At 43.6% G+C, this 22,476-nt stretch overlaps 1 protein-coding gene across 2 annotated transcripts in view; it reads left to right on the top strand.

The window, feature by feature from the left end:
• The window catches only part of LOC134456941 (oxysterol-binding protein-related protein 2-like), a 28,897-nt gene extending 6,758 nt beyond the window's left edge, over positions 1-22,139 (top strand). Inside the window, exons 2-14 of one of the 2 annotated variants that reach the window (XM_063208613.1) lie at positions 1,861-2,173; positions 3,621-3,732; positions 4,464-4,539; positions 6,584-6,718; positions 7,687-7,784; positions 9,547-9,729; positions 11,742-11,849; positions 13,314-13,403; positions 13,662-13,788; positions 15,658-15,777; positions 16,164-16,287; positions 18,107-18,197; positions 19,568-22,139. In XM_063208613.1, the coding sequence (XP_063064683.1) occupies positions 2,137-2,173; positions 3,621-3,732; positions 4,464-4,539; positions 6,584-6,718; positions 7,687-7,784; positions 9,547-9,729; positions 11,742-11,849; positions 13,314-13,403; positions 13,662-13,788; positions 15,658-15,777; positions 16,164-16,287; positions 18,107-18,197; positions 19,568-19,670 (1,404 nt within the window). In that variant the 5' untranslated portion in view covers positions 1,861-2,136 and the 3' untranslated portion in view covers positions 19,671-22,139. Of the gene's footprint in view, positions 1-1,860; positions 2,174-2,509; positions 2,619-3,620; positions 3,733-4,463; positions 4,540-6,583; positions 6,719-7,686; positions 7,785-9,546; positions 9,730-11,741; positions 11,850-13,313; positions 13,404-13,661; positions 13,789-15,657; positions 15,778-16,163; positions 16,288-18,106; positions 18,198-19,567 lie in introns of those variants that run through there. The other variant, XM_063208612.1, reaches the window with a different exon arrangement.
• The last annotated feature ends 337 nt before the right edge of the window (positions 22,140-22,476 follow it).

Below are 22,476 nucleotides of genomic sequence, written 5' to 3'. Positions count from 1 at the left end.
ACAAACGGTAGAATTAAAAGCAGCACATCACAACCTTTATTAAAGGAAGTTAATGTTATTAACTCATTCCGTGTTTTGTCCCACTGACTAGGATGCAGATATTAGAGTGCTGGTAGGTCTAGAACAGCTCTCTCTGGAGTGTGGTCCAGGGGCCAATGATGGTCCACGATATGCCTCAGGTGGTCTGTGAGGAGATTTCTGCAACAGTCTGCCCTCTGAAGCAAGCTAACATAGACTATATTTGTAGCATTTTTTTGTAGCCAAGTCTAAACATTACTCTAAGACAGCCACTACAACAAGACAGATCTCTAATTTCTCATCTGAATTTGCAGCACATGAAACATAATGGGCCGAGTCTGTCAATTCAATTGACGGGTGATCCCTGAAACAATACATTGGTGACAACAAGGTGGTCCTTGGTCTGAAAATGTCTGTCAACACTGCTGTATGTGGGGATGCAGAGGCGGTAGAAGAATAGGGCAGAATGTGAAATACATCTGGTGGATGTTTTGTGTGCTATAGGGCCTGCCAAATAGGCAAAGGGGTGTCTGTGATTGGTCTGTGGAGAGACTGCTTGCATCAGACGAGTTGAGGGCATGGGTCTGGGGCAAATGTTCACATCGTGCAGCACAAAGTGATGAAAGCGATTCCCCATTTGTCATGGTGTCCTCTCCTAGGGACAGTGTGGGATCAGTGCCATGGCAGAGAGGGTGCCTCAGCCAGCAGTGTTGCCAGATTGGGCTGTTTCCCACCCAATTGGGCTGCTTTGGATTGCCGTCTGCGGGTAAAAATGGGTAAAAATGGGTAAAAAGCGCATTTGGGCAGGTTTTTCTGCGGATTTGTGGCCATAGAAATCATTAGAATTTAGTTGAAATTGGTTGAGATTTAGTGCGTCCAGGGGGGTTTTGAGCATTTTTTAGGCTGGCAACCCTGTCAGGAGGATGGACTATGAGAGAGCGATGGGTTGTGTGTTTGTGGGTCACGCCACCCACCTACCTACCCACCCACTCGCTCAGTATAGAGAGGGTCAGTGACGTTTTTTTGGGCTCAGCTACGTCAGGTGTTACAATGACAACTAATGCCCATAAATTAATTGGCAATTGGTAATTAATGTACTGCAATGAATATGCTGCTTAGATGATTCACTGAAAACAAACAAAAACATAATCCATGCAATAATGGCATGAGCTGTGGTTTCACCACCCTGGCGTATGGTACCGTACTACTAAAACATCATTGACCTGAGAATTGACTTGGCTCCCAGGTCTAATTGGCTGTGGCTAGTGTCTACCCCTGTCTAGTCTGGAGGTCTGTGTGCTATTGGAGCATGTTTTTGGCTTCTAGTCTGTGTTGGATGTTTGTGCAAAAAGTTGTCAGATTAGTGGCGAATTCAACCACTGCATCTGTTCGATGCGTTTCGCCACAGTCTCCTGTTTGAACAGATTGTTTTGCTGCAACATAGTGCAATGTTCTGTAACAAGCTTTCAAATGTTTGCTCCTGTTTGACAGGTGTGATTCAATCACTTATTGGCTGGGATTTTGGTCTTCCTGAACAACACAAACAATCTCCCTCTTTGCTTCCTTCGGTAGCTGACTCACACAGCACAGTGTTCCGTTCATCTGCATTTGTGTTGAATTAACCATATTGAAGACCAGGAAATGCATCTGTGGTTTTTTACTTTTAAGATCGGCTACAGTATCTATGGGTGTTGACCTTTAACAGCGTGGAGCAGGTGGCTCTTAATGATTTAACCTTGCTAATATGTTTCAAGTGTCTTGAAGTCGGCAAAGGATGCAGACTTGTTAAATGGCCTGTGCTGTGTGCTTCCTCCCTTCTCCCTCCATTCCTCCGTGCCTCAGGTTCCATCAGCGCGAGAAGAGAAGAGAAGAGAAGAGAAGAGAAGAGAAGAGAAGAGAAGAGAAGAGAAGAGAAGAGAAGAGAAGAGAAGAGAAGAGTGGAGCGGAGCGGGTGACAAGTCAGTCAGCTAGGGTGACGCCTGAGAGGAGGGTGAGGCCTGAGTGACGGAGAGGGTGTGACCGCGACGTCCGTGACTGTGACAGCCCAGCAGCGTCTCCACGGTAACTAACGATGCCCTCTGAGTGACATCAGCAGGACAGGACACCATAACGCTCAGCATGAACAGCGAGGAGGAGTTCTATGACGCCGAGACAGGTGACATTTCACACACACACACACACACACACACACACACACACACACACACACACACACACGGATGTACAGTGAGGAGGAGTTCTATGACGCCGAGACATGTGACATGTGACACACACACGCACACACACACACACACAGACACACACACAGACACACACACAGACACACACACACACACACACACACACACACACACACACACGGATGCACAGTGAGGAAGAGTTCTATGATGCCGAGACGGGTCACACACACACGCACACGTACACATGTATGCATGGTATGCAGAGATCGGGGGGAGGAGGGAGTAAAGGAGGGGCCGGAGGAAGAGAGGGAGAAAGATCAGATACAAACACAAACATGCACACACACACGCCACCCATGACACACATAAACACAGACTCGAGAGTGTGTGACAACATGGAGCTCTCTGACGACAAGACAGGTTGGTGTTTTAGGACCACACACATGCACACACACTCACACACGCACACATGGGCAAACTGTGTGTGAGAACATGGAGTAATGGAAAAGTGTGACTTAGTTTGTTCCAGATAAAGCTGGGGAACAGAGTGGGCCACTGATATAGTATCACGTTGGAGTTTGACCGCGTGGCGTGCTAGCTGTAATCTTGATTTGATTCATGTTGCGTGTTTGGTGTTTGATAATTAACCCATTAAGACACAGTGTTATACATCTTGCTGTTACCAGAATGGCAATGACCAAGTTGTAGTGCATTACTAAAGACCCTGTGTTATGTCATAGTATTGCAATACTATGGTAGTTAACTTTTCAATGGCTATTACAGCGTGCCACTGGAGGTACGGCGTGCACTTAGGGGCATTACCGGGATGTTAGTGTTGGGGCATAACAGTCTGTAGATGTGCTATGGCTTTGATCCTGGAGACCTTGTACTTGGAACAAAAGCAGTGTAACCCAGTCAGTGGCCTACTGTAAGGCCACCGCAGGGTCGACGTTATGATCAAGTTGTTGGCATTTTTCACTCTCTGAAGCCTGAACTGGCACGTCTTAATTACATCATGGCCGTAGCCCCTTACCAGACACCGTCCCGCCACTGGGACGTTGTATTGGTCAAACTGAAAAAAAGCGTAACAACCATAGTAGTACACCACTATGACTGTGCACAGGGCCTTTAGTAATACATTACGACTTGGTCATTGCCATTCTGGTAACAGCTAATTTGTAACAGGGGTAGTGTCTTAAGGACAAGTTTCAGCAGGATTTGAACCACACTTGCAGAATTTGATTGGCCTTTCCTCCTTGCATTGAGCATTGTACATCACCAGGGCACATACATTTGAACAACCATGTGGATTTTCAGCAAGAAATTATGGAGACATACAAAGTTCTTTAAGAGGAAACTATTGATAAATGGTTGATGAATATAAAATTGAGCTTGACTTTTTATGACTTTTCATGTGGACAGGATTGGAATCGGACGACGACTCCTGCGAGGTCAGCTTTAAGGATGCTGTCTACGAGAACAAACAGACCTCCAATGGCAACGCACATCCGGAGAACGGGGTCTGGGAGAGGAGGTGGGTGTGCCTGGCTGTTATGTAATAGTACTGTTATAACATACTACATTTATATTGTTATAACAAGTGGTTACATTTAAAGGTGCACTGTGTAAGATTTTTAGTTGTTTATTTCCAGAATTCATGCTTCCCATTCACTAATGTTAAGTTTGCATGAATACTTACCACCACCATCAAATTGTAAGTATTCATTATGACTGGAGAAATTGCACTTTTCATACAGGAAAAGGGAGGATTTTCTCCATGGTCCACCATTTTGAACAGAAATAGACATTTTTAGCTGCAAAAATGACTGTACTTGGGCCATACTAGAAAATACTAGTTTATTACTTTGTAAACTTTCATGAAAAGTTTGGCAAATTTGGCAATAGGCAACCCAGTTTCAATGAGAAGCATAATTGCAGTACCTTTTTTGACCATTTCCTGCACAGTGCACCTTTAACTGAGCAGACATGAGGTGGTGGATCTGTATTGGTATATTGTTATAACAAGCGTTTGTTAAAGCATCATCTTTGAATCATTGTTATAATGTAGAATTCTTTCTTACATTCTGCCATAAATAAAAAATAATAACAGCATCCTTTCACATCAATCTTTTGAACCCCTTGATTGAATATTTAATCTTGTGTCTAATTTTATAGTGTCGTGTGTTGCCCACCACTTGGGAAAAAGAAATCAATCTGAACTCCTTCTGAGTCTGAAGTTGTGTTGGTGTGATGTGTCTTCCACAGGACGACTCTACCTGCCCCCATGTTCTCCAGGAACAACTTCAGTGTCTGGGGATTCCTGAAGAAATGCATTGGCATGGTGAGCAGCATCCAAACCTATTTGGGGTTCATTTCTCGAAAGCATAGTAGTTAGCCGTTAGCAACTTGGGTAGTTGCCAATGGGAAACTGCATTGCAGCCAACAAAGTAGCTACGGTAGTTAGCGACTACGCTTTTGAGAAATACACCCCTGTACAGTAGTGTTTTCCCCAAAACCATAGTTGCTGAACGCAGCACTTCTGAAGTAAGGCAGTCAACACAGACGAATGGGACTGTACTCTGCACTCAGGGACACAGAGAGGGCTGCCCTCCAGCCACCCAACCGTGCCCTATCTCCCAATTACAATGAAGCCTTTATAAAAAAAATGACAAAAACCTGGAGCCAGACCAGCTCTGGATCTCCACCAAACTCTAATCATTTTTTTCTTCATTGGACCATATCCAACCTTCGCAGACCATTTCATGTCATTTTTGCTCACTTGTCTTTGTGACTGTGCGGTGCGGTTCAAACGCATGCACAAAGAATCGAATGGGTCACAGTGCCCTTGTTGACCAAGGTTCGAATAAGGCCTGGGTCTTGTCCAAGCCTAACTTCATTTCTCTCACCTACCCTCTCACTTTGTATCTGGCGCTTGTCATGCCCAATTAAAAAGGCGGAAAAAACAGCAGAACTGTACTGTACGGAAAAAACGGCACAATTGCACTGAACAATTCTACTTCAACTGTACGGTACAAATTAGCAAGCAAGCAAGCACAGGCAAAAACAAAACCTTCTCATCTGAGGTGATAAGCCTCTGAAGAAGGCAAAACGTTAGTGATTAAGCTCGTGGCATTACGTTGTTATGCGCATTAGGAACAGTGCAATACATTGTGTACAGCACTGTAAGATAGAGAGCCTGATTTTCAGGCTGAGCTCGATACTTGGCCCATAAAGTTTCTGCCCCTTAGATGTGAGACTGGTGCAGGTTGGCCTTATTGGTATGCGATGTATGTCAGTATGATGAGTGTATACTGAGGTAGGATCAGCAGGAGTGAAATTCCATGTAGATGTTTGTGTACTTGGGCAATGATGCCTATTCTGATATTGCAGTCTTGTCTTTTTCATCTCTGTTTCTGTCTCTGGGTTTTTGTCTCAACCTTTATCTCTGTCCGTAAGTCCCCGACCCCGCCATCTCTCTCTCTTTCTTTCTTTCTTTCTCTCTCTTGCTCGTTCGCTCTGTGTAAAAGACTGGAATGTAGTACTGTAACTTCAAATATTATGTAACTTCCAGAATGTTTCAGAATGATAACAATCATACCTGCAATTATGCAATATCAATACTCAATGTCTAATATAATCAACTGCAAACTCTCTACCTCTCCATCTCTCTCTCTCTCTGGGAGACTTATACAGTAAACGTAAGAACACAAATAGAATTTATATATTTTATCAGTTCATCAAAAACAATGTTGATCCTTTTTAATGTTTGGTATCATAGAAGTAGAGCTATTGTCTTGTGATTGGAGCTCTTGTGATTGGAAGATTAGTTTTTGGGCGTAGTTTGATATAAAGCCTGCCTTGGTTTGATGTGCGATTTTAACTCAGTAATTATTAACATGTATATTTGAAGAGTTCAGATGCAAAACTCTCTTAAACCTCTAAAAGCTATTATATAGAATTTTCACCAAATAATCACAATCAGAAATCCAATTAAATGTTATAATGTTCTGCAGGTCAAGCCCAAACAAAATCAGATGGGCTGATTTTTGAAGTTTACTAACTGTCTTGAAGTACGGCCTGTTTTTGTAAACACATCACAAATGCACTTACATAGGGGGTATACTAGGAACATGGTTAAGTGATAAACCTGGTTTAGTTAACCTACATGAAGTGGTAAACCTGCTAATAGATGCACCTGCAGGCATCATTTAGTTAAAAAATAAGGATTCCAAGCACTTCTATTAGATGATTTACCTCTACCACAAGGTTAACTTAACCTGGTTTACTACTGAACCAGCTTCTTGGTATACCCCTCTCTGAAGTCTTTATTTGCAAATAAAGCCTTTTGTGCCTTCTAAAAGTGCTCCTCATGTCTCCGTCTGCAGGAGTTGTCCAAGATCACCATGCCCATTGCTCTGAACGAGCCCCTCAGCTTCCTGCAGCGCCTGTCTGAGTATATGGAGCACACTTACCTCATCCACAACGCATGCACTTTGTCAGACTCCATAGACCGGATGCAGGTGAGTGCACACGCACACGCACACGCACACGCACACGCACACACACACAGAGTTCACAGACTCCGGACACATACTGTACAGGTGCACACACACACACACACACACACACTAATACTGTTCTCAGAACAGGTTGAGCAAGTTAAGGTGCACACTACATTTAAGCACCTAACGACCAACAATATGATCCGTTCCCTGTGAACAAAGTCGTAAAAAGACACTAGGGCAACACATACCTAAGCACACTGTTGTGAGGTAGTCATGCAGTAATGGATATGATTACAGTTGCCTCTGGTTCGGATAGATGGTAGCACACATACGTACACACGTAAACACACCTGTTTTACAGTATTATTACCATTACAAAATGTCAACTATACCAACAAAAATATGTCAAAATTTACCCTCAACAGTAGATTACTCTCAACAGTAGATTATTATTCTTTGTCCAAATCTACCAGCCACTTCTATGGTTTAGCATTTTGGCATTTGGCTGGTAAACACTGCTAATTTCAATCCCTGCTGTGTACTGTAGTAGTTAGGCTGTATTGGTTTGTGATGTTTGTGACTACACACACACACACACACACACACACACACACACACACACACACACACACACACACACACACACACACACACACACACACACACACACACACACACACACACACACACACACACACACACACACACGTCACACACACACACACACACACACACACGTCACACACACACACACACACACACGTCACACACACACACGTCACACACACACACACACACACACACGTCACACACACACACACACACACACACACACACACACACACACACGTCACACACACACACACACACACACACACACACACACACACACACACACACACACACACACACACACACTAGGAGTCTATATGGTGGTCCATGATGGCGTTTCTGATGGTTATCTGGTTATGCTTTGTGTGTAGATGGTGGCTGCCTTTGCTGTGTCAGCTGTGGCGTCTCAATGGGAGAGGACTGGGAAGCCCTTCAACCCCCTGCTGGGAGAGACCTACGAGCTCACCAGGTGAGACCTACAAATACACAATATACATGAGAGACCTACGAGCTCACCAGGTGAGACATGCAAATACACAATATACATGAGAGACCTACGAGCGTACCAGGTGAGACATACAAATACACAATATGCGGTGCATCATCTCCCCTCAATCCCTTACTGTGTGTTCGGGTGTGTGTTTGCCTGTGTGTTTGCGCGCGCGCACGTGTGTGTGTTCGCGCGCGTGTGTGTGTGTTTGCGTGCGTGCGTGAGAGAGAGAGAGAGTACAGTTTTAATGATTCTAACAGAATTGTACGACCCATTAAGATACATACTGATCCATCATTTGGGCTATATTGCCGTCTACATTGTCATCTACAGCAGTGGTTCCCAACCTTTTTCTTCAGGGACCCATGTTTTTACTATTGTAAGCTTTGGTGGCCCAACCTCGGGAGCGCCCGCACGAGAGGGAGTCACAAGATGCCCTCTGTTTCTTGAGAAAACTCATTTTAGTTATTATATTCCTCAATTCGTCTTTGGTCAAATATAGAATAAATGTTTAATGTAGCATTTTGTTACTTCTATGCATAGGCCTATATTAGTTAAATGCTTTGTCATTTATTCAACATGGGCTATATATATTTAAAATTAAACCCCTTAAAGGGACAGCTTGGTCAATTTCAACAAGCAGTTGTAATGCTCACACTACCCTGGACTTGTCAGTGCCTGAGATTTTTTTTTCTTCTTCTTCAGCCGTTTCCGAGATCCTGGTCATTGTAATGGGGGCAGCTCTTTGTTTACATTTCAAAAAAAACATTTTTATTTATTCCCAAAAACATCCAAAAGGTTATAAAACATCAGCAGACAACTAGCAAACAGCAGTACCTTTTGGGAAAATATTTGGAGTTGGCCTATGTTTCATTTTTTAAAAATGTAAACAAACGCTGCCCCCATTAGAATTGCTCATATCTCGTAAAGGGCTGAGCCGAAAAATGTGGCATCACCAGGTACTGACAAGTCAAGGGTAGCGTGAGCAATACAACTGCATGTTGAAATTGACCAAACTGTCCCTATAAAATCAAGAGGGCTCCGCGACCCTCTGTGGATCTTTGGCGACCCATAAGTTGGGTCCCGACCCATAGGTTGGGAACCACTGATCTACAGTGTATATTGGGAAAAAAATGTGCTGTTAGATTGTGTTGTTAGATGGTTTTGACAAGGCTTTCAATACAATACACGACATGCCATGGTACTCCAAAGATCTTATGAGATAGAAATGATGCCGCGTTTTATTTTTAGATCAAATCAATTGAAATGTGCCTCTGTGGTCACCCAGACTGATGCTCTTTGTTCTACTGAGTGGAGCAGCAAATGCTTCAGTCTGTATGGATGTTTACAAACACTGCTGTTATTTTAGTACACACACAGACAATATACGTAGGAGACATTTTTGCTCAATCTGACAGGGGCGTGTATTGGATTGTAATTGAGACCAGTCTCTTTTTAGAACAGTGTAGGCCCACAGAGTTGGCTGTGATTTTTGGTTAAATATGAGTGGATATCTGTTTCCACTGTTTTTTGTCCTTCTCTCACTGTCTTTGTGTCTGTATATTTCTTCTCTCTCCCCCTCTTTCATACTCTCCCTTCCTCCGCTCTGTCTCTTTCTCCCTCTCCCTCTCTTCCCCCTTCTCTCTCCCTCTCTCGCCACCCTTCTCCCTCTCCCTCTCTTCACACTTCTCTCTCCACCCTTCTCTCTATCCCCCCCCCCACCACTACTCCATCCTACCAGGGAGGAGGATGGCTACCGCATGTTAGCGGAGCAGGTGAGCCACCACCCGCCCATCAGTGCCTTCCACGCCGAGTCCCTGAACAAGGACTTCCAGTTCCACGGCTCCATCTACCCCAAGCTCAAGTTCTGGGGCAAGGGCGTGGAGGCCGAGCCCAAGGGCACCATCACCCTGGAGCTGCTCCAGTGAGTACACACACACACACAGACACACACACAGACACACACACAGACACACACACAGACACACACACACACACACACACACACACACACACACACACACACACACACACACACACACACACACACACACACACACACACACACACACTGGCTACTCCAGTGAGTGCTGGGGCTCTCCTCTCTTGCATGTTCAGTATATTATGGGTCTGTGACTTTTCAGCAGTAGCCCATGTCAGGGTGGTGCAATGACAGCCAGTGCCACTATTGTATAGATTTTTTTTTTTCTTTTTAGTGGACTATCTAAGAAGCATATTCAGCGCAGCATGTCAACCACCAATTACTAATTAATCCATGGGCATTAAATGCCATTACTCCACCTTTAACGTCACAGTATGCAATAAAAACATTAGTGTATGCAAGGCGTGGCCTCTTTTGAGAACTTGCATTTATATGGTAATGTACTGTGTGTGCAGAAGCTCTCCTATGCTGTGTTTCAAGCGGACAAGGGGTGCGTTTCTCAACAAATGGAAATTGCCAATGGGAAATTGCCAATGGGAAATTGCATTGCAACTAAGTAAAGTTTCTAAATTAGTTAGCCATGAGTCTGTTGAAAAACGCACCCTAGAACAGTGCTGGTGGTGCCTGTTTCCGAACCAGTCACATTCGTATCCAGAATGCTTACCCACAGACCACCATTCATACTGGGTTGTGTTCTTTACCATGTGACCGCATGTTACCTGGATCAACCTGCTGACGTCTTTGTTGTCGTCACGGTTTGCAGAGAGTATTTTTGGTTCACATCGCAAACCAACTTCTCGGTTCCTGAAGGCTCAAATTTTCAGCGTGAATGTGTCAGTCAGTTCGAGACTATGTAGGTGTGGCAATGGCACCAGGGGTGCGTTTCACAACAGCTCTGTTGCTAACCAGTTAGCAACTTAGTAGGTTGCCTATGGGAAAATGCATTGCGACCAAGTTGCTAACTTGGTTAGCGGTGGCATTTTCGAGAAACTGGGTCCAGCATGGTTCTCTGTCGGCCTGAACACTCTACTACAGTAGTACAGTACATTACACTTCATTTGGCAGAAGCTTTTATACAAGGTTACTTACAACCGAGGACATAAAATAATAGTAGCATACAACACTTGTAGATACAAAGTGCACAGGGAATATACAGAACAATAAGTACAGATGGCAAGTAGGGTATTTTTTTATTTCTAAGAACATTAGCACAGGATGAAGTAGAGACACCCCCCCCCACACACACACACACACACAACATGCCTAGAGTCTACCCCTGTAATAAATGACACAACATTTATTGTCAAGAGTCAGTGATTCATGGTTTCGTGAATGTTGTTCTTTAATCGATTTTTGTGTTCAGACATTGCCAGAGAACAGTGAATGATATGTTTGTTCATGTCAGGGCCTTTGAAGTGAAAATTACAAGTGAACTTCAATTTGCACAGGTCATGCACCAAATCATTAGGATTTTTAGGATTAGGATTGTTAACAGGGATAAATATGTAGAGCCAATGTTCTGAGATGTGATTGAATGTTGTAGTTTAGTTTAGTTTAGTTTATTAGGATCCCCATTAGCTGGGCACAGACCCAGCTATTCTTCCTGGGGTCCAGCAATAAAATCATATACAGTTAAAAAATTCTATACAATGCAATACATTTATTTAAGCAACCATCAATTGAAAAAAAAAAAGAAAAAGAAAAACGTTATGTGGAATGCCCTGAAGAATGGTTTGTTATAGACCTTTCTCTGCCTATGGATCTGCACTTCTTCTATGGGCATAAAGGTTTTTTTAAGAGAGTGGAATTAATATGTGTCAGAGTGAATTGTGTTTCGTATCCGTTATCTGTTGTCCTTGTTCCACTATGCCTACCTCCTCGCCTCTGCAGTAACGGCTTTTGTGTGCTGTTGTACTGTATAGCTAAAAGGAGATGTGGGTTTTTCACAGCATTACCTAACCACGTTTGTCCCACTCTGTTGTATTATGCTGCAGGCACAAAGAGGCGTACACCTGGACAAACCCCTTCTGTTGTGTGCACAATGTCATCATTGGCAAGCTGTGGATCGAGCAGTATGGCACTGTTGAGATAGTCAACCACAGGTACAACACCTCTCTCCTCCTCCACACATGCATACTGGTTTCAAGTGTGCTTTGTTCTGCTACAACGTGGCTGAGAGCCACCTTCTTCCCCTCTGTCATCTACTCTTGGACTTTTCACTGTTTCCCCCCCACCACCTCCTTCCCCTACCCACTCTCTCTTCATCTGAACAACCAATAAAACCTTACTCCCCATCAGTGTTCACGCTAGAATTCTTACTGGCCGGACAAGTGGCTGGCTGCATTGCAGAATTCCGGACATTTAGAATATCTAACGGACCTTCCCTCATATAGCCAAACACACACTCCCTAATGGGTCAAAGTGGCGAGTAAATTGGTCTTTTCTACCGGCAAAACTTACATTTCACTAGCATTGGGCCAGTTGGCTGGTGTTAAAGAGCCAGCTGCTTGTATGCACGGGGAGCAAACGCGCGCTCTCTTTCACATACCCGAGAGCTCGAACGAACTGAAAGAAAAAAAGCAGCCAGTCAACGTGCTGCGCGCATAGGCATATCTAGCCAAGTTATCGACTGATAACATTGTGTTTTATCAGCAAACCCGAAGAGGATTTCCCTACTCAAATTGGGTAACGATGTGATGACTGCAATGGTTGTGCAGTAACGGTAACAACGCTACTGAAATTTGAACTGTATTGCGTTGTGTTCCTGCGCTCTCAAGGGAATTGACACGTTCCGTACGACGCTCTATGTGGGCGTGTGAGATACATCGACTAGCCATTTTGATGAAAAAAATGATAAAGCCCTGCATGCACTTTTACTGGGACTTCTCACGAGCATATCGTTCTCTGAAATGTTTAATTTGACCCTCGACTGTAGCCTAGCCTACTTGGAGATCCACCACCATTTTTCAGCAGAGGTAAATGTGAAAGTGATTCGATGCTGCGCATGCCATCGCATTGGGTCCCAGGCTTGACAACGCAACTGGGCATGAAACGGTTTTGCAAGCGCAATGCCCTTTGTGTTTACTGTTAAAATACAAAAAAAAAACCTGAATTGTCTTACTTGCCTCAGCCAGCGTGAGTCAAGTGATAGGGAAGCAACTTGATTGGGGAGAACGCTGTGGGGGATGAGAGCGCAAGCAACATTATTGCGTGCTGTTTAGACTATGACACGTTCATTTATATAGGCTATTCATAACTATTTTCTGAACTGAACTTTGTTCAGTTTTCATATCACTGGTGTTTTGTGTAACATTCAGTGTTTAAAATGAGCTAATATTATTTACTGATTAATTTTAGTCATTTTTTGTCGGACATTTTGGCCGGTCACATTTTATTTTGCCGGTCATTCATGATGCAAAATGGCCAATGCCCGGCCACAGCCGGCTAACATGAACCCTGCTCCCCATCCTCTCTTCATTTTTTCCATGGACTGAGCTACCAACAATTACTCTGTGTGATGATATAAGATTTTATACCTACTAATGTCATTCTTTCTGTGAATGCAGCACCGGGGAGAAGTGTGTGCTGAACTTCAAGGCTTGCGGGATGTTTGGGAAAGAGCTGCACAAAGTGGAGGGCTACATCCAAGATAAGAGGTGAGCTGAGCTCAGCCCGTGCATCACCAGAGCAGAGAGAATAATGTTGCAGTTCTATTGTGCGTCTGGAGAGACGAATCACGCGCCTTCTTCCAAAGAATGAAATTATAAACCTGTTTTTTATCTGATCTTTCTCTCTCTCTCTCTCTCTCTCTCTCTCTCTCTCCCTCCCCGTGTGTGCGTGCGTGTGCCCGTGTGTCTGCGTGTCTGCATGTCTGTGTGATGTGTGTGTGTGTGTGTGCTTGTGTGTGTGCGCAGCAAGAAGAAGAGGCGAATCCTGTACGGCAAGTGGACGGAGTGTTTGTACACCATAGAGCCAAGTGTGTACGACGCCCACAAGAAGGCAGAGAAGAAATCAGGCGGAGACTCCAAGAAACAGAAGCAGGTACAGTAGCACTTTAGGAGTTAATGCCATCTGTTAACGCAGCTACAGTAGGACGGAGTTAATGCCATCTGTTAACTAGTGGTAATGTAATTACAACACTGTACTGTCCCATGTAAATGGACGGATGTTATGTCTCTGGTACATGCATGCTAATATATTCAATAGGGGTGTAAATAATCAAAATGTATCCATATATCGCGATATAAACTGACGATTTAATTGAATTGCATTGTATAGTCGTATATGCATCGGGGCATTTTTAAGTATCAAAAATAAGCTCCGTAACATAATATAAGTCGAAATTTCGTATTGTATGTATCGTGGGTCATTCTTAAGTATCGAAAATAATCAAATCGCATCGCATCGAATAATAAGATATCGTTATCGTATCGTTATGGAAGCTGTGATTTACACCCCTAATATTTAACACACTCACACACGGGTGCATATAATGTGCCAGCACAATGCTGTGTAATTCCTGGAAAGTGGGTTAAGTACTGTCATTGGGAAAGGCATACGGGACATGTCTACAAGGCATAAGGTTGTATGATACTGTAATCCCAGATTTTGCTGTCGTTTTCATTCTGAAGATATGCCCATACAGTACTCTGGCTGATCACTCAGGTAATGTTGATGGCATAGCACTAGTGGTACTTTGGCTAGCTTGGTGGTTAGTTTGATTAGCTAGTGATGTAATGTGATGGTGATGGTGAGTTGTTGTTTTGTAGTAACGAGCAGAGCTTGTTGAGATAGCCAGGCTAACATGATCTAGCATTTAGAGCCAGATCTAGGCTCATGTTGCCTGGGTTCTCTCACCTCTCAAAGATTGAATCCCCTCTGCACATTCACCTGCCATGCGCAAGGGCCACTTAAATTGTCCCACCTCTCCGTACTCCTCCATTTCACGAGTGGTCCCACTCTGCTATCCCTCCATGCACATAAGGTGGTGCGAGTGGATCTCATCCTGCATGGTGTCCACTCAAAGCATCCTGGGATCAATGCCAGCTAACTACCATGCCAAACATGCTTTACTGAGCCTGACACCTGTCGTAGCTGAAGATGACTTAATACTATGATATCCCTTCGTCACATGATTATGGTCGTCTTCAATGTCTCCTGTGTGTGCCCTCAGGAGCAGAGAGTGCAGGAGGAAGTGATGTTTATCAGCTTACCAGTGGCTATTTTAGTGGAGAATGCAGAATCCAGTGTCCGGCTTGGACATGGCTCAAATGTACTGTTACACCGGGGACCCGGTTTTGATTCTGACCCGCGGGTCATTTCCCTGTCCTCTCCTGTCTCTCTCTCCCCCACTCAAATTGTGTCAGTGCTTCAGAGTTGGCAGAGTTGTAGAAAGTAGAAAAGTTGTAATATCAAACTGCTAGTGTTGTACTGTAATAACATCTGCAAGAGTACTTCTACTTCATACAACTCTGGTTAAAGGCATAAAAGGTTGTAGAGTATCATTTATTAGTATCAAGATTGAAAAAAAAACCTAGAAAAAGTATCCAAAATGTCAAGGTGTCAAAGTCAAAGCCAAAGTCACTGCATAAATGAATGCATCCTACGTGTGGTGCACTGTTCAGTGGTGTCAGAGGAACCTGGGTGCTGTGAGGACGATAAACATAAGCTCCTGAGACACTTTAAGGAGAACTCCTGACAATTTGAACATGCTGATGTACTGCTCACACTACCTGTGACTTGTCAGTACATGATAACCCATACAACTGCATGTTGAAATTGGCTGGAATTCTCTGTTAAGTAAACTCCATCTAAGGAGCAAGCAAGTGTGACTGAAGTCTCTTATCTTATCTCTGAGTGAGGTGGGGTTTAAAACTAAACGTGAGTGTGTTCTATTGTGTGCCTGTGTAGGAGCAGAGTGCAGGTGGAGATGATGCTGACGACATGCCAGAGGTGCAGGAGACGGTGACCATGATCCCAGGAAGCACCCTGCTCTGGAGGATAGCACCGCGACCGCCACACTCAGCTGAGGTAGAACACAAACACACACACACACACACACACACACACACACACACACACACACACACACACACACACACACACACACACACACACACACACACACACACACACACACACACACACACACACACACACACACACACACACACACACACCATGATCCCAGGATCCCAGCATCTTTCTGTGGAGGATAGCACCCCGACCGCCACACCCAGCTGATGTAGAACATGCACACACGCACACACATACAGTGCGCACACTTTCCCCTCACTAAAATATTAATATTTCTTTGCATTTCTCTGTACTGTAACTTAGTAACTATAACTTCTAACAGTCCACTATTTTTAGAAATATGCTCATTTCGCACTTCTTCCCCTTCCGTCTTCTTCCAGATGTACAACTTCACTAACTTCGCCATGACTCTGAACGAGATGGAGCCCGGCATGGAAAAGGTGCTGGCACCGACCGACTGCCGCCTCCGCCCTGACATCAGGGCCATGGAGAAGGGAGACGTGGGTAAGGAAGACACTATTACTGGCAATTAAGGGTTCCATTGTTAACTGTCACATTTTGAACTGAACATTCCGGAACACTAGGCCCAGGAAGGAAGACACTATCACCAGAGAGAGTAGAGAGATGTATACTTAAAGAATCTCTGCTATTACTACACGTCTCTTAGGCCCATGAAGGACGCCACTATTGCTAAACGTCCCTTAGGCCCAGGAAGGACGCCACTAATGCTGGCATGTCTCTTAGATCCAGGATATGCTTGCTGTGCGATGTAGCCTTTTGCTGCAGATATGCCCGTCGACGGGCCTATTCTCTGTTTGCTGAAAATACTCAACTACATCATAACAACATTGGTATGACAATTCCAGGAGACTTACGTGACCGATTGAGAGTTGCTCATGACCATTTTGGTGACAATAAGGTTGTAACTGAGGCTCTGTGTTAAGGGGTTAACTAATTTGCACAACTGTGTGCGAACGACTCCTACCATGAACGATAATGGATGCATCATGTTTGGGGCAGATGGCCAAAGTGGCTGTCATTTATATTTTACTTGATTGTTTGACCCTACCGCGAGCTCAACATGAAAGGTTGGAAGGTCGTCCCTCGAGGTTGTGTCAATATTGCACCATGCACACGTGTCTGCGTACCTTGTGTCAGGTGTCCTGACACACACTAAGTTGACATAAAATACACGTGGCAACTCATTCGTGCATGAAATGTGCTTGCGCACACGTATTCTGCATCAAGCTTATCCTGGGCCTTATCATGCATACTTTACCTCCCCATGCATATGCATTCATCCTCTAGGCAGTTAGAAGTGAATAAATCACATTTATAGTGACAGGCATAGACACCTTCAGGAGAGCAGTGAAGCCGCCTTCAACACCTGTTCCCAAAACTGCAGCTGGGTCTTTCTTTCTTTCTTTCTTTCTTTCTTTCTTTCTTTCTTTCTTTCTTTCTTTCTTTCTTTCTTTCTTTCTTTCTTTCTTTCTTTCTTTCGTTCTTTCTTTCTGTCTTTGCACACTTCAGATGAGGAAAACCTGACCGGAGATGCCTGCAATTTGCATGTAAATTTAATTAGCATTTAGATGTCATTTTTGGTGAAGAAGGGAGGGATGGTTAACTTTGCTGTTGTCAAGGTGCCCATTAAAGTTGCTCTGGTAACTATGTGCATACACTATGTTGATGCCTCTCTGTAACCAGAGAGAGTAGAGAGAGAGAAGTTCCATTGGCCCATTTTTTCCGGGTTCTATTATTGCAAGGGGGAGGGGGGGGGAATCCCCCTTTAGGCAGACCTAGGCAGACCTAAGGACTGTTCTATTCAATGCTAGGAGTATTATGACACGCCCCTTTAGGCAGACCGGAACCTGGTCATGTTAGGTGCCCATAGCCCATGAGTGGGAATGCCTCTTGCTATCAGAGCAAGGCTTGAAAACTCATTCCTCACTCTGTCGAGTCGTCACCGTTTGTCTTTAATGTGGCGAATAGCCTCATGACTGAAATGTCTGCTCTTTAATTGAAGGAGTTTCACAGAATGTGCGTGTGTGCGTGTGTGTGTGTGCGTGCGTGTGCATGTGCGCATGCGTGCGTGCGTGCGTGCGTGCGTGCGTGCGTTTTGCAGGGGGAGTCAAACACACTGAGTCATGCACAAATACTCTTAGGCGCGCGCACACACAAACACACACAACCAAACAAACAACATCACATGACTCCACGCGTAAACAAGTCGCCCGCAGCCAGCATTGGTCATATTTTGGCCGTAACAGCTGCCATGTCTGATTGCGATTGTCTTGATTGTTTGTTTGTTTGATTGCTGTTGCAGATACCGCGAGCTCGGAGAAGGAGCGACTGGAGGAGAAGCAGAGGGCGTCGAGGAAAGAGCGGGCGAAAGATGAGGCGGACTGGTCAAACAGGTCAGTCAGTCCTGACCGCATACGCCCACGTAACTAACCAGTGGCTCATCTGCTTATACAATACAATACAATACAACATGTAGTTACAGTATATAGCGCAGTATCACAACTATGAAGTTGAACTCAACTTTCAAAATACACATACACACATTGGGAGGGAAAGTAATCTCATCGCCCCCTGCTGGCAACGTTCCAAGCCCCTGCAACAAATGAATGGCTTTTTTCTTTGAAAAATTACATCTCGGCCCTGACGACGAAGTAGAAGTAATGGCAGTCATATAACATGCATGGTGGCCCGTTTTATCGAATCGGGTGGTAAAATGTTCGGTTTTTCACTGATCTGAACTGATTTTAATATTCTTTAAAAAGCTAGTGCAGAACTACACTGAGTGGTATGTGTGACGTGTTTACTCCATGTAATTAGCATAGCCAAATTAGCATAGCCAAACATGAGCCAGAGAGGTGGTTACTCGTCACCACAGAAGCCACCATATCTACTAGAGAAGTTAATACCAATCCAAAATAATCGCGTGTATATATGTGTAATAAGAAGACAACGTGGAACTAGCAGGATTACAAGAATGTGAAGATATGCGGAGAACTTTGTTTCTCTGTGTTGTCAACGAGGCGCGAAGCTGAGCATGCTGGGAGCTGTAGTCCGTTTCCGACCAGATTGACACAATTTCTATTTTTCTTATAAGGGCAAAAAATGACTCAGGATTTTCACAGGTAGTAGTTCATCCTATTGTGCACGCTGAAAAATGTGTCTGGTGTTATAGTTCCTAGTCATATCTTTGTGGGATTTTTTTAAAAACTCGTCTATGGGAGTTTCAATAGGGTCGCCCTGGTGTTTGGAACGTAACCGCTAGGATCGCTGTTTTCCACTTTCCCTCCCAATTCCTACGTTCACACACCAGCTCTGGAGGCTGCCGCACAGTGCCAATTGTCCGTGGTCCACGTGAGCGCGCACACACATGCACACACGCACACACACTTAGACAATAATAAAAGTCCTTAAAAAAAGATAAGGCTGGAAATGATCATAACATAGCCTAATTTCAGAGCATCAAGACCTAGCCTACTAGCGCAGGCAGACTGTGTAATTCTACTTATGTAACTACCCAGTAGCCTACTGTATCTAATCTGCTGACTGGGCTCCAATAAACTGCTGAAACAACACAGTGGAAAGCTCCACCGAAACGATGGGGCAGTATGATGAGGTCAAGGGGACGTTGGGAGGTTTATGGTGAAGTCAAAGGTCGAGAACCACTGCTTTAGCACAAGGGTAACCACTCTTCCTCCTGCTGTATGTATGCATGTATGTAACTGTATCTCTGTCTTTGTGTTTCTTGGTGTTTCTTCCTTCTCAGGTGGTTCAGCCAGGGTAAGAACCCCCACACTGGCAACCAGGACTGGCTCTACAAGGGCGGCTACTTTGACAGGAAGTTTACTGACAGCCCTGACATCTACTGAAACGGAAACAAGGGAGAAGACAAGGAGAGGAGGACGGGTTGACTTTGAGCCTCTTTCTTTCTCTCTCTCTCTCTCTCTCTCTCTTTCTCTTTCTCTCTCTCTCTCTCTCTCTTTCGCTTATTGGACTCATATCATGTGGTCTTTGCTCTAACCTCTCCTCACACCATCTAGATATTTAAACAGAAATAGTCCTCTAGAAACTGAGATTGAATTTAAGCGTAACAGTTTACTGAACTGATGGAGCTTCTCATCTTCCACAACAAGGGACTCTTCAACTGGAACCTGGACATTCATCTCTCTGTATCTTTCTGGATTTTACCTTCTCTCCATTATGTATTTTTATTTTTGTTTGCTTTGTTTTGTCTTTGGTTATAGTTTTATTTTTTAACAATGGAGGATTATATGTCACAGTTAAGTTGCCATCTGTGGTTGTTGTCATGACAACCATGCTTAATCCCGCCCCCAGCACTTTTTTGGTGACGTTTTTGGGGCACTCGCCTCAGTCAGGTGTGTGTTTGTTGTTTTTGTTTTTTGTTTTTTTGGGGGGGTGCAACTGTCTCAATCTTTTCAAATACTGTGACATTTTTTTGGTATTCGGGGCTTTCTCTAAACACTTTCTAACCAGGTTTCAGTCATTGGGAAAGGAAAAAAGCAAACTATGGTATTTATGACACAATCATGAATCTATTTAAAGTTTCAATCAATTGCCAATGTTTTCGTCGTGCACACGGTATGTAATACCATTTGTTGTCCACTAACCTGACCTCTGTGATGGTAGACTCTTGAGAATGATGGCCTTGCTTTCTGCGAAAAGCTCCCTCGACAGTTTTTTGGAATTAGCTTCAAATACATTTTAGATGACAAATACATTAGTGGAGTAAGGATATTTGCTTCTGAAATGTTTTGACAAAAATTGCACCTCAATGTCAAGCCAATATGACTTGTGGTCTCACTAAAACCTCTGCCACACAACAAGCATGGCCTATGAAGAGAGTTAATACATTTTTAAAAAAAGATAGACGTAATCTGAAATGTTTACTACCGTGCACTGTGTAGGGAACATAAACAACCACTACAAATGTTTAACTACTGGTTTATTTTACAATTACAATAACATATTTGATTGCTTATAAATGATGAATGAATCACTTGTAGATAGCAAACAATGTTTACTGAAGATGTTGCATACAAATACTTTACCAGTTTATGGAAATGTGAAATTGTAACACTTTTCTTATTAACTGTAAATAAATAGCACATCATTAAGTGTATAATTCAATATTGAATTGTTCACATTTTATGAAACGATAATTACATGTGTAAGTAACATACTTAGCAATCATTGACATATTAAACCATTAATTAACCATTTGTAGTGGATGGTTATTATAAAGTACTATCAACAAAAGTGGGGTATGTTTCTCGAAAGTTGCCAATGGGAAATTGCATTGCAAACAACAAAGTAGGTAACATAGTTATTAACTATGGTTTCGAGAAATCCATCCCAGTACAACTTGCTCCCTTCTTACGGTTTTGGACACGGCACACCTGGGGCCTATACTACAAAGCTGGTTTAGGAGTAAATCAGGTTAAGTTAAGAGGTAAATCATCTTAATACATGAGGACTATCTTCTATTAGATGATTTACTTAACCTGGTTGACTCCTGAACCAGCTTTGTAGTATAGACCCGTGATTTACAATGGGAGGGATGGGAGGGGGGCGGCCAGTCAACCTCTACCCTAATTTGAACACCTAATCTCAGTGAGCAACAGTGGCCTGACCTTGGCAAAACATTTACAAAACGCACACGCGTTCAGCTAACGTTATACAATGTGTATGCCTAATAGCCGCACATGCATGCTTGACTATGTTACCTGTACTACAGATGATGTTTTTTTTTTCGTTTCCTTTTGGGTTTTACAACTAGAACTCTGGAATAATGAAACGCTGCTTCTAATAATGATGTTCTAATAACTTCCTCAGTAAAGGAAAAAAAAAGTTATACGGTGGGTTTATTTTTCACAATTATTATGAACTAATTAACGTTAATATTTTGAAGAGCTTACAAGTGAGAGTGGATTTGTGGTTGCCAAAGCAGTTATTTCCTAGAAACTAAAAGCCATAGAACTTAAGGACTTTATGGAGGGTGATTTTTATTTTTTCATTTCTACTATTCTATCTTCCGGGGTGCAGAAGTGTGGGCTGCTTCGGCATGCTTTTTTTTGACTGTGAATACACAGAAGTGAAGACACTGTCAAGACACACGCACACAGACACACACTCTCTCTCAACATACATCTACTGAACACACGCACACACACACATGCACACACACACACACATGCACATAGCACCTAACATACAGTAGTTTCTCTTTTTATATTCAGTGCATAATTAGCAGGGAGAGACATATACTGCAAATGGAATTACCGGGTGGTGAATGTATATGTCGTGGATCTGCTGAGTCTGGTTGTCTTTCCTAAGTTATCTCTAAGATAAGACCTCAGCAAGACAGTGCTGCAGTGCTTACATCAAAAAAGCACTTCAGTCCAAATTCTCAACACCAATAGCAACATCTCAGATACTGCACTGGTAGGCAGTGGAGTGGTGAAAATCTATGCAAAAAATCCTACAGAATGTTTATCTTTTTGAGCTGTCTTGCCGTCCACTGTAAGTTTTCAGCGGATCTACGGTGTCTTGTCTGAAAGAAAGTTCTCGTGTGCGGTTTCGTTTTCAGTTAGCGTCATGCGAGTGCAGTGGGGAGGTGGGGGGGGTCTTTTTTAACCACGTCTGCTGGTTGCACTG

Source organism: Engraulis encrasicolus, chromosome 10 (genome assembly GCF_034702125.1).
Source record: "Engraulis encrasicolus isolate BLACKSEA-1 chromosome 10, IST_EnEncr_1.0, whole genome shotgun sequence".
NCBI lineage: Eukaryota > Metazoa > Chordata > Actinopteri > Clupeiformes > Engraulidae > Engraulis > Engraulis encrasicolus.
The sequence above is the reverse complement of the archived record's forward strand: the minus strand, read 5'-3'. Positions and strand labels throughout refer to the sequence as shown.